At 44.6% G+C, this 14,151-nt stretch overlaps 1 protein-coding gene across 1 annotated transcript in view; it reads right to left on the bottom strand.

Annotated features, from left to right (window-relative positions):
* The window catches only part of LOC124595565 (acyl-CoA Delta-9 desaturase-like), an 88,285-nt gene that overhangs the window by 40,574 nt on the left and 33,560 nt on the right, over window positions 1-14,151 (bottom strand). Inside the window, exon 2 of the mRNA XM_047134350.1 lies at window positions 4,463-4,685. Coding sequence (XP_046990306.1) covers window positions 4,463-4,670 — 208 coding nt within the window. The 5' untranslated portion in view covers window positions 4,671-4,685. The remainder of the gene's footprint in view (window positions 1-4,462; window positions 4,686-14,151) is intronic.

Genomic DNA, 14,151 nt, shown 5'->3' with positions numbered 1-14,151 from the left:
TGCATTATGGTGCTCGTCGTTTTGCTTAGGTTAGGGTGTAGAGGGTGCTTGGATTTTTATGAAACGATAAGATGGGTCGTTATGAGTGAAAAGTAAATGGAGAACATTTTATAATCATGAAGATTTTTACACAACTGAGTATTAGCTGTAGTTTACATTTTGCAAGGACAAAACAGAAATGTTTAAAACGACAAAATTGTAGTGCCATAACTCATAACGATAATTAGTAGCTGTTTCTTTAATTATACGGCCGCATTCATTTTCATTTCTTAACAGCTCCATTTACCAGCTCTTTGTCATTTTTATTGGTGTTTTTATCGTTCATTTATACATACGAGTAAGTAACCTACAGGGTAACAATTATTGAACTATATGAAATAAAATCGTCATAACTTCTAAACAGTTTGCGTTCGGGCGTTCAAGCTGCTCGGTTGGCCGCGGGGCATGATGGGAATTAGTATGTGCATATGATTTGGTTTAGAGACGAACCCCACATTCATTTGAATGGGTTCGCCAATAAGCAAAATTGGCGCATTTGGGCGATTGAGAATCCGCATTTCGCGATCGAGAAGTCTCTTCACGGGTGACTGTGTGGTGTGCAATATCCATTCACGGAATAATAGATGCGATATTCGTTGGTGGCACGGTGACTACCGAACGGTACGTGAAGGTTTTGCAAGATGATTTCAGCCCCATTATCCAAAGTGACCCTGATTTCGACAAGATGTGGTTCATGCAAGTCGGAGTTCAACACCATCGAAACAGGAGAGTGTTTGATGTCCTGGAGGAGCACTTTGGGGACCGCATTCTGGCTCTGGCGTGCCCAGAGGCCACTGGCGTGGGCCTCGACTGTCCGCCATATTCTCCGGATCTGAACACATGCGACTTCTTTTTGTGGGGCTAAATTAAAGACAAGGTGTATAGCAATAACCCAGAAACCATTGCTGAGCTGAAAACAGCCACTCAGGAGGTTATTGACAGCATCGATGCTCCGACACTTCAGCGTGTCATGCAGAATTTCGCTATTCGTCTGCGCCACATCATCGCCAAGGATGGCAGGCATATCGAATATGTCATAGCCTAAATACGAATATCTGTACTGACGTTTACATGTTGAATAAAGTAGTTTGTAACTAATGAACGTTTTTTTCATATAGTTCAACAATTGTTACTCTGTATATGTGAGCGGATCTCTGAAATTGCTGGTATAAGCTCAAATTAGTATTATGATGAGCATTTGATCTTTGCACAGTTACTTCCTCGACTACCGTAGACCTGTCACAAACAGTAGTACATCGTGTGAGTTCGTTGCTGGGTAACTCTGTGGCCATTCTCTTACGTTCGCTTGTTGTCTTTCGCTGTCGTGTTGGTAATATCGAGTGTTTTTTATGCTGTTAGGCTATTGTGCACTAATTCGTATTATGTATTATAGCAGCTGAGGGTACTCATAACTTTTCTTGCCCATATTGATGCTGCAGTATGCAATATACACTGAAACCACCTTAATAATTATTACAACTTGAGTGGATGAATGTTACCTTCATTCAGCGTAGTTGTGTTGGATATTATAGGCCAACAATTAAATATAAATTTACGTATAAATTTTTGGGTTTCAGTGAAAGGAGCATTTAAATTAAAATATCTGTGCCACAGCCTCTGTAAACAAATCGATGAAGGAGCTGAAATATTTGTCTATGTTACGAGGAAGGGCCCCACAAATTATACGTGCGACCAGAAGTGATCTCTGGTGCAGAGTAGCAGCTAGGTTCACGAGCCCTTCTTACCTAGTTCCCGGGTCCATTTGCTATCCGTGATTAGTTAGAGATCAGAACAGAATATCAAGTTGGCAACAAGGCAATAAAATTTCAGTGGCAATGACAGTACGATTTTCATTTGTTGTAATTTATTCTTGATTCGTACCATCCAGAATGAAACTTCTGCTCTGCATAGCGTACACGCAGAATGAACTGCAATCACCTCTAGCAGAGATAATTTAGTTTTTGTTTGGGTTGTCCACGTACCATAGACACCTAAGCAAGATAGGGAACAGGACATCGACACTGGATGGTGAGGCAGTTAAGAATGATCTGAATAGTGACAGATTGATGTACGTAGATGACAAGCGGCGAGTGATAATGTAGCTGGTAAGACACTGGACTCGTAAACGAGACAATGGCAGTTCTAATCTGTCTGCTGATCCATTATTCTTGAATGCAAGATAAACAAAAAAATAAAGAATCTGGTGTAGCCTTCCTTTTCCACTGTTGTCCAGACACCTTACTGTAGGACATCAGAGTTGCTGTTGTAATATATCGACAGTGTTGCATCCAACGTGAAAACCAGAGAAAGTATATACTGTACGTTTTTGTGTTTACCAAAAGAATGTTTTCGGCCCGTTTCTTGTCAGTGAGAGAGGTATCAGAGAACACTTATTGATGGACATGTTCAGGCACTGTGGGGCGGCGAACAATTTGTAAAAAAATCTAATTGCTGTATAAATGCTTGCATGTTGAATCAGTTTCTGGCTTTTAGAATGTTGTTAATGCTGTCTTTCGCCGTTCTCAACACTGGCTCTCTATTTACTTTTTAGCACCCAGAAAGTGATTTAACAAAACGTGGAGCCAGTAATTAGAGATCCTAGTGCCCACTTCATCTGAGAATACCATTATAGCTGCAGCTTATAGCTCTGAGGAATTAGGAGATTGTCCGGGATTTCTAATCAAAAACGGTTTTCCAAAATAGTTGAGTATATTCTGAAATTCACTGATAAAAAACACAAGTATCCCTACAACCTAACTAACAGAGCAGTTCAGAGTCTAATGCGCTGATGCAACTATAAATGTCCGAATTAAATGTTAAAAAGAATGCTCGCCATAATTTGATGAAAATATTTCATCAAACGCCACGCTAAATATTTGGTAGAATGTCTGTCCCGCGACGGCACGTGAAAATACGACAATACGCAAACTGAAGCTAGATAATGAAAATCATCCCAGAATTAACACTTCACTTGAAATGTTTTCATGGTTCCGCGTATCTCTAGTAACTTAATACGGCACCCGAGGCTGTTTGTAGCAGTGATACCGATGCGACGCGACTCCCGACACAGATGGCGTGTCGTGTCATTCAGCGTCTGGAGAGAACTGGGGCCTTTCTTCCTCGCGCAGCGTTCTTATATATAAAGCCGCAGTGCGGACGGCTAAGGGAACGCCTGATCAAATCGGCTCTCTCGACTAGCCGCTGGGCTAGTAACGCACCACTTCAAGTTACATAATAATTTATAGCTTCTTTTGCTGATGGCCGATGAAGCTCTTAATTTAAACGTGCATTCAGCACGCAGGTAAGTATTGATAATAAAATTTTGACGTGGCTAAGTTAAATATTTTGGGCGAGAGAATTAATTAAACTACACTGCACGCAGTAGATGAGCTCTGAACTGGCCCTTTTGAGATCCGCTATCGCTATAATTTTATAGGTATTCAAAAGAAACTTTTCACATCTTCATAGTCATAGCGGACCTCCAACCTATTTAAATCTAAACATCCTAGCCTTATTTATTAGCCTACTGAATCTGTCTTGCTTCCTTCAGTTTTGAGATGAAAACCAGAAAATCATGAATTTCCACTAAAATCTTAATTTATGAAATCCAAAGTATTGTTTTTATTAAATCATTATGAAAGATGAATCTAAATATAAATTTTGAAGTCTCTAGCTCTTTTCTGTTGCGCCAATGATTTTTTTAGAAAAACGTCCAAATTTCGAAAATTGATGAAGTTATCGAACTGATATTTAACACACATTAATTTAGTATTATTCCTGACATGCTAGAAAAGTTTTAGGTCATTTGCTTGATTTTTAAGGTATTGCGCAACATTTATGACGTCAGAGCTAGTTACAGCAGACTGGCTGGCACACAATGGAAACTGATGTGAATTTACTACAGCGTGAGTAGGCTGCTTCCCTACAGCACCTGTGCGGGGGAGGAGGAACAAAAGCAATTATCCGATGATAGAGGGCTCTAACACAATAGCATGCAGAAGTATTTGACAACTAACAGACAAAAACTTGGACACGCGCCAACCATGACAAACTATAGATTTCTCCGTTTCCAGGGACTTGGCCTGAATCGAGAAGGCGAGTTACTACAATGATTGAGAAAAGTCGATCAGATGTACTTGCAGCTGCGTGCAGAGAATGGAAATACTTCCTGGACGTATGTCATATTTCATATTGGTCTGACACAGATAGCATTTAAGGTCTGTAAGAAAGATACAGATCTGTCTTTTTGAAATGTGTGTGCAGTAAGTGTTATGAAATTCTCTAATAACTCGTAATCAGTGTGCGTATGACGTATCAGTACAGTACAGTTGGGCCTTAGCTAGACATTCGGTACACATGCTAAAAGTCCCCATACAAGCACTAATTACAAAGCACACATGTAACACTGCAGGGTGTGACTTACCCCATAAGATGGTGAGCACCTTGGCATAGAATGGCGTCCACGTAATCCCCCAGAGGGCGGCCAGGTGCAGTGCGGCGATGCCCACCACGTTGGTCCAGTAGATCTGCCTCACGTACGGCTTACTGGGTTCTCTCCCTGGGGTCTCGTCCACCCGGGCGCATGCGTCTTCCTCTGGCTTTATTTCTGGGCTCTGTGGACGTGGCGCCATTGCTCTATTTTCTCGCTGAAAACAGATGAAATGGAGCAACGGCTCAAAAGGAGTAGGAGGTGAAAAATTTGTAAGTCAAATTGGGCAACACGTCAAATTGGGCAACATATGAAATTGGGCAACATGTCAAATTGGGCAACATATCAAATTGGGCAACATGTCAAATTGGGCAACATGTCAAATGGGTCAGCAGGTCAGATGGATCAGCACATCAGTCGATTAGGCAGAGGCACCTAAGCGCTTAGCGTCATCAAGGCTGACATTAATCCTCCAAACCACATGAATATGGTAGGTTCATGCAGTTATCCCCCATCACCAATCAATGTCCTAGGAGAACAAATTAACAATTATTACTCACATGATGTTAACGATAAGCATAATTTCGGCACAGAACAAATAGAAAGAGGAAAAAATCAGTCTCATTTCACAAATAGGCTGTCACAATAAATCTACAGAAGGTAGATTTTGTAAATTTTAATACGTGGAATGCTTCTTCAAGCTCATACTGATTAAAACCATTGAGTATGATCCGTATACAGTAGTTGCCCTTCTTTTTTGTTACAAAACGAAAGCAAGTGTATTACAAAGTAAGCCAGTCATTTACCTGAAGGATGGTGTTAACAACACAGAACTTTACTAGGCATGATACTATTAGAGGTTTTATGGTGCTGTCTTCTTCCAGACTAAGCATTTGATCACCCAGTCAACTGCAGGGATAAGAATGAACGTTTTAGTATTTTAAGCTTTTGCTTGCAAGTACACTCCTGGAAATGGAAAAAAGAACACATTGACACCGGTGTGTCAGACCCACCATACTTGCTCCGGACACTGCGAGAGGGCTGTACAAGCAATGATCACACACACGGCACAGCGGACACACCAGGAACCGCGGTGTTGGCCGTCGAATGGCGCTAGCTGCGCAGCATTTGTGCACCGCCGCCGTCAGTGTCAGCCAGTTTGCCGTGGTATACGGAGCTCCATCGCAGTCTTTAACACTGGTAGCATGCCGCGACAGCGTGGACGTGAACCGTATGTGCAGTTGACGGACTTTGAGCGAGGGCGTATAGTGGGCATGCGGGAGGCCGAGTGGACGTACCGCCGAATTGCTCAACACGTGGGGCGTGAGGTCTCCACAGTACATCGATGTTGTCGCCAGTGGTCGGCGGAAGGTGCACGTGCCCGTCGACCTGGGACCGGACCGCAGCGACGCACGGATGCACGCCAAGACTGTAGGATCCTACGCAGTGCCGTAGGGGACCGCACCGCCACTTCCCAGCAAATTAGGGACACTGTTGCTCCTGGGGTATCGGCGAGGACCATTCGCAACCGTCTCCATGAAGCTGGGCTACGGTCCCGCACACCGTTAAGCCGTCTTCCGCTCACGCCCCAACATCGTGCAGCCCGCCTCCAGTGGTGTCGCGACAGGCGTGAATGGAGGGACGAATGGAGACGTGTCGTCTTCAGCGATGAGAGTCGCTTCTGCCTTGGTGCCAATGATGGTCGTATGCGTGTTTGGCGCCGTGCAGGTGAGCGCCACAATCAGGACTGCATACGACCGAGGCACACAGGGCCAACACCCGGCATCATGGTGTGGGGAGCGATCTCCTACACTGGCCGTACACCACTGGTGATCGTCGAGGGGACACTGAATAGTGCACGGTACATCCAAACCGTCATCGAACCCATCGTTCTACCATTCCTAGACCGGCAAGGGAACTTGCTGTTCCAACAGGACAATGCACGTCCGCATGTATCCCGTGCCACCCAACGTGCTCTAGAAGGTGTAAGTCAACTACCCTGGCCAGCAAGATCTCCGGATCTGTCCCCCATTGAGCATGTTTGGGACTGGATGAAGCGTCGTCTCACGCGGTCTGCACGTCCAGCACGAACGCTGGTCCAACTGAGGCGCCAGGTGGAAATGGCATGGCAAGCCGTTCCACAGGACTACATCCAGCATCTCTACGATCGTCTCCATGGGAGAATAGCAGCCTGCATTGCTGCGAAAGGTGGATATACACTGTACTAGTGCCGACATTGTGCATGCTCTGTTGCCTGTGTCTATGTGCCTGTGGTTCTGTCAGTGTGATCATGTGATGTATCTGACCCCAGGAATGTGTCAATAAAGTTTCCCCTTCCTGGGACAATGAATTCACGGTGTTCTTATTTCAATTTCCAGGAGTGTATCTATTTATGTGGCTTGCCCAACTTCGAATTTTAGGTAATTCACTAGCAAAACACTGTACATAGTGCATGATATGCAACGATTCTATACAATATCTAGCCCACGGGTGGAAAATGGAGAACCATGCAGAAGAATGCTTAACGTTAACTACACCTAGTAAGGGATGCGCTGTGCTGAAGTTCTAGGTCGTTATTTGTATTCAACTTTGCAGCCAGGTGGCCTTCCTGTAGCCGCAACCATCCAGTTCACACAGGAGAATCGTGCAAACATACCGCCATTTGAGCATCGGGAAGACTGCCGTATGGACGACATGGAAATAAGCATACCTGGCGTAGATAAACAACTGAAAGATGTGAAAACAAATAAAGCACCATGTCCGGATGGAATTCTAGTTCGATTTTACAAAGAGTGCTCTACGGCATTGGCCCCTTACCTAGTTTGCATTTATAGTGAATCTATGGCCCAGCACAAAGTCCCAAGCGAATGGAAAAAAGCGCAGGTGACTCTAGCGTATAAAAAGGGTAAAAGAACGGACCCGCAAAATTACGGACCAGTATCCCTAACTTCTGTTTGCGGCAGAATCCTTGAACACATTCTCAGTTCGAATGTAATAAACTTTCTTGAGACTGAAAATCTTATGTCCACGGATCAGCATGGTTTTGGAAAACATCACTTGTGCGAAACTCAGCTTGTCGTTTTCTCACGTGATATGCTGAGTACTATGGGTGAAGGGCAATAGGCAGATTCCATATTTCTAGATTTCCGGAAAGCATTTGACACGGTGCCCCGTTGCAGGCTGTTAACGAAGGTGCGAGCATATGGAATAAGTTCACAGTTATGTGAGTGGCTCGAAGACTTGTTAAATAATAGGACCCAGTATGTTGTCCTCGACGGCGAGTGTTCATCAGAGACAAGGATACCGTCAGGAGTGCCCCAGGTAAGTGTGATAGCGCCTCTGTTGTTCTGTATATACATAACTGATTTGGCGGACAGGGTGGACAGCAATCTAGAGGCTGTTTGTTGATGCTGTGATGGAGGGCAAGGTGTCGAAGTTGACTGAGTGTAGGAAGAAACAAGACGACTTAGACAAACTTTCCAGTTGTTGTGATAAATGGCAGCTAACCTTAAATGCGGAAAAAAGTTAACGCCAATAAGTAGGAAGAACAAACCTGTAATGTTCGGATACAGTATTACTAGTGTCCAGCTTGATACAGTCAAGCCGTTTAAATGTCTTGGCGCAACGTTGCAAAGCGATATGAGGTTGAATGAGAATGTGAAAACTGTGACAGGGAAGGCAAATGGTCGATTCGGTTTATTGGAAATTTTTTAGGAAAGAGCGTTTCTCTTGCAAGGGAAATCGCATATACACTATGTGATCAAAGGTATCTGGACACCGCCAAAAACATACGTTTTTCATATTAGGTGCATTGTGCTGCCACCTAGTGCCAGGTACTCCATATCGGCGATCTCAGTAGTCGTTAGATATCGTGAGAGAGCGGAATGGAGGGCTCCGCGGAACTCACGGACTTCGAACGTGGTCAGGTGATTGGCTGTCACTTGTGTCATACGTCTGTACGCGAGATTTCCACACTCCTAAAAATCCCTAGGTCCACTGTCTCCGATGTGATAATGATGTGGAAACACGAAGAGACACGTGCAGCACAAAAGCGTACAGGCCGACCTCGTCTGTTGATTGACAGAGACCGCCGACAGTTGAAGAGGATCGTAATGTGTAATAGGCAGACATCTATCCAGACCATAACACAGGAATTCCAAACCGCATCAGGATCCACTGCAAGTACTATATTAGTTAGGCGGGAGGTGAGAAAAGTTCGATTTCATGGTCGGGTGGCTGCTCATAAGCCACACATGACGCCGGTAAATGCCAAACTACGCCTCCTTGGTGTAAGGAGCGCAAACATTGGTCGATTGAACAGTTGAAAAACGTTGTGTGCAGTGAAGAATCACGGTACACAATGTGGCGATCCGATGGCAGGGTGTGGGTATGGCGAATGCCCGGTGAACGTCATCTGCCAGTGTGTGTAGTGCCAACAGTAAAATTCGGAGGCTGTGGTGTTATGGTGTGTGGTCGTATTTTTCGTGGAGGGGGCTTGCACCCCTTGATGTTTTGCGTGGCATTATCACAGCACAGGCCTACATTGATGTTTTAAGCACCTTCTTGCTTCCCACTGTTGAAGAGCAATTCGGCGATGGCGATTGCATCTTTTCAGCCAGGTGTCCGGATACTTTTGATCACATAGTGTAGGATGCTGGTGCGACCTGTTCTTGAGTACTGCTCGACTGTTTGCGATCCGTACCAGATCGGATTGAACGAAAATGTCGAAGCAGTTCAGAGGCAGGCGGCTAGATTTGCTACCGGTAAGTTCGAACAACATGCAAGTGTTACGGAGAGGCTTCGGGAACTCAAATGGGAATCCTTGGAGGGAAGGCGACGTTCTTGTTCTGAGTGCCGAACGATTCTACTGCCGCCAACATACATCGCGGGTAAGGACCACAAAGACAAGATACAAAATATTAGGGTTCATACCGAGGCGTACAGACAGTCGTTTCTTGTTGACTCAGTTTGCGAGTGAAACAGGAGGGGAAATGACGAGTAGTGATACAAGGTACCCTCCGCCATGTACCGCTCGTTGGCTTGCGGAGTATCTATGTAGATGCAGATGTAGAGGCGAGTCATCTGCGGCATCTGTCGGTGAACTGTGTAGATTTGATCCGTGCATGATCGTGTTTTAACTGTTTGTGTATCGTTTTTTCTGAGGCCGAAATAGGGGCACATCCCAGAATTTACTTAAACGAATGTGGGGAACCACCTACAAAACCACGCTCAGGCTGGCCTGTGCACCAGCCCACGGTCGTTAATCCGCCTCGCGGTTTCGATGCGTGTCTGACTCTCCATCCCACTTCACAATACAGCACGCTACGCTATTCGAGCGGGATGTTGTGTTCATGCGTTCTCTGAACATGTCGCTGTTATACAGTACAGTGCTGAGAGGCCACCATGTGCCTTCCACACACACACACACACACACACACACCCATGCTCGAGGGAGGACTCGAACCTCCGACGGGGGGAACCGTGCGAACCGTGGCAAGGCGCCTCAGACCGATTCCAGCTATAGTATCACCTACAGTTTAACTCGAACATTAAACTAAAGAGCACCTAGATTTTTTTTTTCGTACATGCAATACAGCGGGAGAGTAAAAGTAGCAGTACATCCCATAAAAAGCCTGGAGCAAATCGACTTGAAACCCTAAATATTTGGATTTGTAGTCTATAGATTACGCTCGGTTACGGGCAGGGCAGTGTTTAGGATCTGTAGACTGCTAGGCCGAACCTGTGGTACAGACTCTACCAGCTGAAATTTCGCGATAACTAGTAGCATTTTAGTGCAGTTTTCGAATTAAAAGCCAATAATGGAGCATTTACAACTGTGTAAAATTTTACGATATAGTTTAATTGATTATCAGCTCTCCACCGAAAAATGCAGCTGAATGAGCTCATACTAAATGATTAAGCACTTGTATTTTACGAGTGTAGGGGAACAGCACTACGCTACTAAAAGAAAGACGCCTTTTTTTTAAATTTCTGTGATGCAGGCCATTAGGCTTGCATTTTAAATAGCCTGCCCTGGCAGCAGGGTAGGGGACGAGGCCTGGACTTTAATTAGCTGTGACGAGTGTCGTTGTTGATTTGCTTAGACAGCTTGATTCGGCCATGCATTCTACATCAATATGATGAAGTTATCGTGTCCTAGAGAGGACAGTCTGTTTGACTAGTTGAGCAGGACGAACGTTCAGTCGAACTGAACGCCACCTAGGCTGCATTTGGGAACAGATAGCACCCAGAGCCCTAGATTATCCTAGGCGAATTAGAACAACCCAGGATCGCCTAATCGTCAGACGGGTGCGATCACAGCCGACTGTGTCCCCACCTTAACGAGATGTGGCGACGTGCCGCTCGCGGTGGCCGTGCTGTGCTGTTTATTTACATGTACATTCTTTACTTCCTGTAAGGAAATAAGGAGGGCGTGTCTGATTACTAGGAAGTCATGATGCAGGATTTGTTTACTTGTCCACAAGGTGGCCCCGTTGTATCAAGTCGGCCGCTGTGGCCTAGTGGTTCTAGGCGCTTCAGTCCGGAACCGCGCTGCTGTTACGGTCGCAGGTTCAAATCCTGCCTCGGGCGTGGATGTGTGTAATGTCCTTAGGTTAGGTAGGTTTACGTAGTTCTAAGTTCTAGGGGACTGATGACCTCAGATGGTAAGTTCCATAGTGCTCAGAGCCATTTGAACCATTTGTGGCGACGTGGCTGCAGAATTCAGCTTCTAGCTGACAGCTCGCAGAACGACTTATCTTACACGGCGGGTTGAAGAAAAGCAAACCCACATTTGTAGCATCTGTAGAAGAGCATTTCACCTTTCCGGTTAGAATAGACTTTTTGGAATTCTGAAGTTATCTGGGATAAATACAGGGATCGAAGAGTTATCTATGACTTGTACAGAAAGCAGACTGCAGTTATTAGTAAAGGAAAGAACTGTAGTCGTGAGAGTCGAAGAACATGAAACTAAGGGAGTAGTTGAGAGGGGAGAGAGACAGGGCTGTAGCCTACCCCAAACGAAAGCAAAGAGAAATCTCGAAAATCTGCGAGACGAAAGTCCAGGACGTTTTCTTGTTATAGCAGCTCGCCAAATCCTTAAGATGAGCACAGGACACGATCTGGTACAAAAACGATTTGGAAAAACTGATGTCACGTTACCAAAAAATGGTTGGAAAAACATGGCGACTATTCGAATATAACGGGAACATTGTACAATGGGCACTACTTTGGTAATGGAGAAAATTGAAGAGGAAGACCAAGGCTTTACTACAGAAAGTGGGTTCAAGTAGGTGTGGGCTGCAGTAGTTATGCAGAGGTGAAGAGACCTGTACACAACAGACTCGCGTAGGGAGTTGCATCAAGCCAGTCTTCCGGGTTGAAGAGCTCATGGACAACGATAAGTGTCAGTCTTCGGAACGACCAGCACGGGGAGAACGATAAATCTCAGTCTTAAGGTTGGAGAGCACAAGGACGACAATAAATCAGAGACTTCACGTTGAAGAACAGAGACGACACAAAGTCTTCTGACTGCTTTGATGCGTCTCGCAACGATTTTCTGTCCTGTGGCAGAGTAGTGCTTGCACCGAACGTTCTCAGTTATTTGTCGCACACTATATCTAAATCTCTTTTCTTCTCCAACAACTTTTACCCTCTATGGCTCCCTCTAGTACGTGATATTTCGTGACCTATCACACGCTCCGAACGAAGTGGTCCAATGTTAAGACACCGGAATCGGATTCGGGAAGACGATAGTTCAGATTCCCCTCTTCGTGGAAAGAAAGATTGTCGGTATGCCTCTGTGTGGGCTCTAATCTCTCTGATTTTATCCTCATGGTCTCTTCGCGAGATATACGTAGGAGAGAGCAACATACCGCTCGATTCCTCGGTGAAGGTATGTTCTCGAAACTTCAACAAAAGCCTGTACCGAGCTACTGAACGTCTCTCCTGCAGTCTTCCACTGTAGTTTATCTATCACCTCCGTAACACTTTCGCGATTACTAAATGATCCTGTAATGAAGCGCGCTGCTCTCCTTTGGATCTTCTCTATCTCTTCTATCACCCCTATCTGATACGGATCCCACACTGGTGAGCAATATTCAAGCAGTGAGCGAACAAATGTACTGTAACCTACTTCCTTTGTATTCGGATTGCATTTCCTTAGGATTCTTCCAATGAATCTGTCTGGCATCTGCTTTACCGACGATCAACTTTATATGATAATTCCATTTTAAATCACTCCTAATGCCTACTCCCAGATAATTTATGGAATTAACTGATTCCAGTTGCTGGCCTGCTATATTGTAGCTAAATGATAAAGGATCTTTCTTTCTATGTATTCGCAGCACATTACACTTGTCTACATTGAGATTCAATTGCCATTCCCTGCACCATGCGTCAATTCGTTGCAGATCCTCCTGAATTTCAGTACAATTTTCCATTCTTACAACCTCTCGATATACTACAGCATCATCCGCAAAAAGCCTCTGTGAACTTCCGATGTTATCCACAAGGATAACTGTGAATGGCTTGTCTCTCAGAACTTTAATGGCAGCGATACAACCGAACATCTCTTCTCGACCACGTTTCGTCTCTGTGCAGCTTCGTAGACGTCATGTGACACTCCCATGAGGCCGCGAAACCAGTGTTACCCCGCGCACCTATATCGGTTGAAGATTATCACCTCTGGGCGCTGCGATGACACAAAGGACATAGCGGATTTTAATCACATCATATTGGCATGTTCCACGTACACGAGTGCGCAATCAGACTTGTATAAGAATTGGTTGCGAGAGGTTACGCCGTCACTACCAGTGTTCCTGTTTTACTCCATCGTTTTGATAAATATAAGTTGCTCAAACACTATTTGAAAGCAACCGGCATACAAATTTAATTTATGAGTTACCTCGATCTTCATTTTCCAAAGGCATCAGCTCGGTTCGTAATCGGGTGTGTTCCCGGCGGGGTCAGGGATTTTCTCTGCCTCGTGATGACTGGGTGTTGTGTGCTGTCCTTAGGTTAGTTAGGTTTAAGTAGTTCTAAGTTCTAGGGGACTGATGACCATAGATGTTAAGTCCCATAGTGCTCAGAGCCATTTTTAATCGGGTGTGTAATTTTGTGTTTTAACTTGCGTATGGACCTCTGTTTGTAGATTACATTTTTATATTGCTCTCCTGTGCATTTTATATCATTGTTCTACTGGCATAATTGTGTTTGTCATTTTGAGTTTTTCTATTGGGTTCAGTACTCCTGTCTGTATGCTGCAATTCTCACGTTGTTATATGATGTCATTTTCAGTTCTGTTCTTCAGTTATTGTATGATATGTAGCGTTTGCCCTTTACTGTTTTGTTTTTTATAGAAGAGCGTATGTATGTTGTGTCTTAATGTTGCTGTATAGTGCTGTTTGTAATTCTGCTCCAATGTCATTGTCAACACATCCGTCGGCTGTCTGGTGCTTGCCTGCGTTTTTAATTTTAAAAGTGTGTTTATATGCTACCTTCGTAACTTTTGCTTTTCTGCTTTTTTGCGATTACATTTCTTTGGTACTTTATAACCGTTGGTGGCTGTATGGTCCTTGTGACTCAAAGCCAAAATAAAGAAAAAAAGAATCTTAATCTTTTTCAAAAGCACCATAACCCCTCTTCTAGTAGGGCTTTTCCACGTATTCCTTTCTTCGACGATT

This window comes from Schistocerca americana, chromosome 2 (genome assembly GCF_021461395.2).
Source record: "Schistocerca americana isolate TAMUIC-IGC-003095 chromosome 2, iqSchAmer2.1, whole genome shotgun sequence".
In the NCBI taxonomy this organism is placed as follows: domain Eukaryota; kingdom Metazoa; phylum Arthropoda; class Insecta; order Orthoptera; family Acrididae; genus Schistocerca; species Schistocerca americana.
This window is presented reverse-complemented; position numbering and strand designations above follow the sequence as displayed.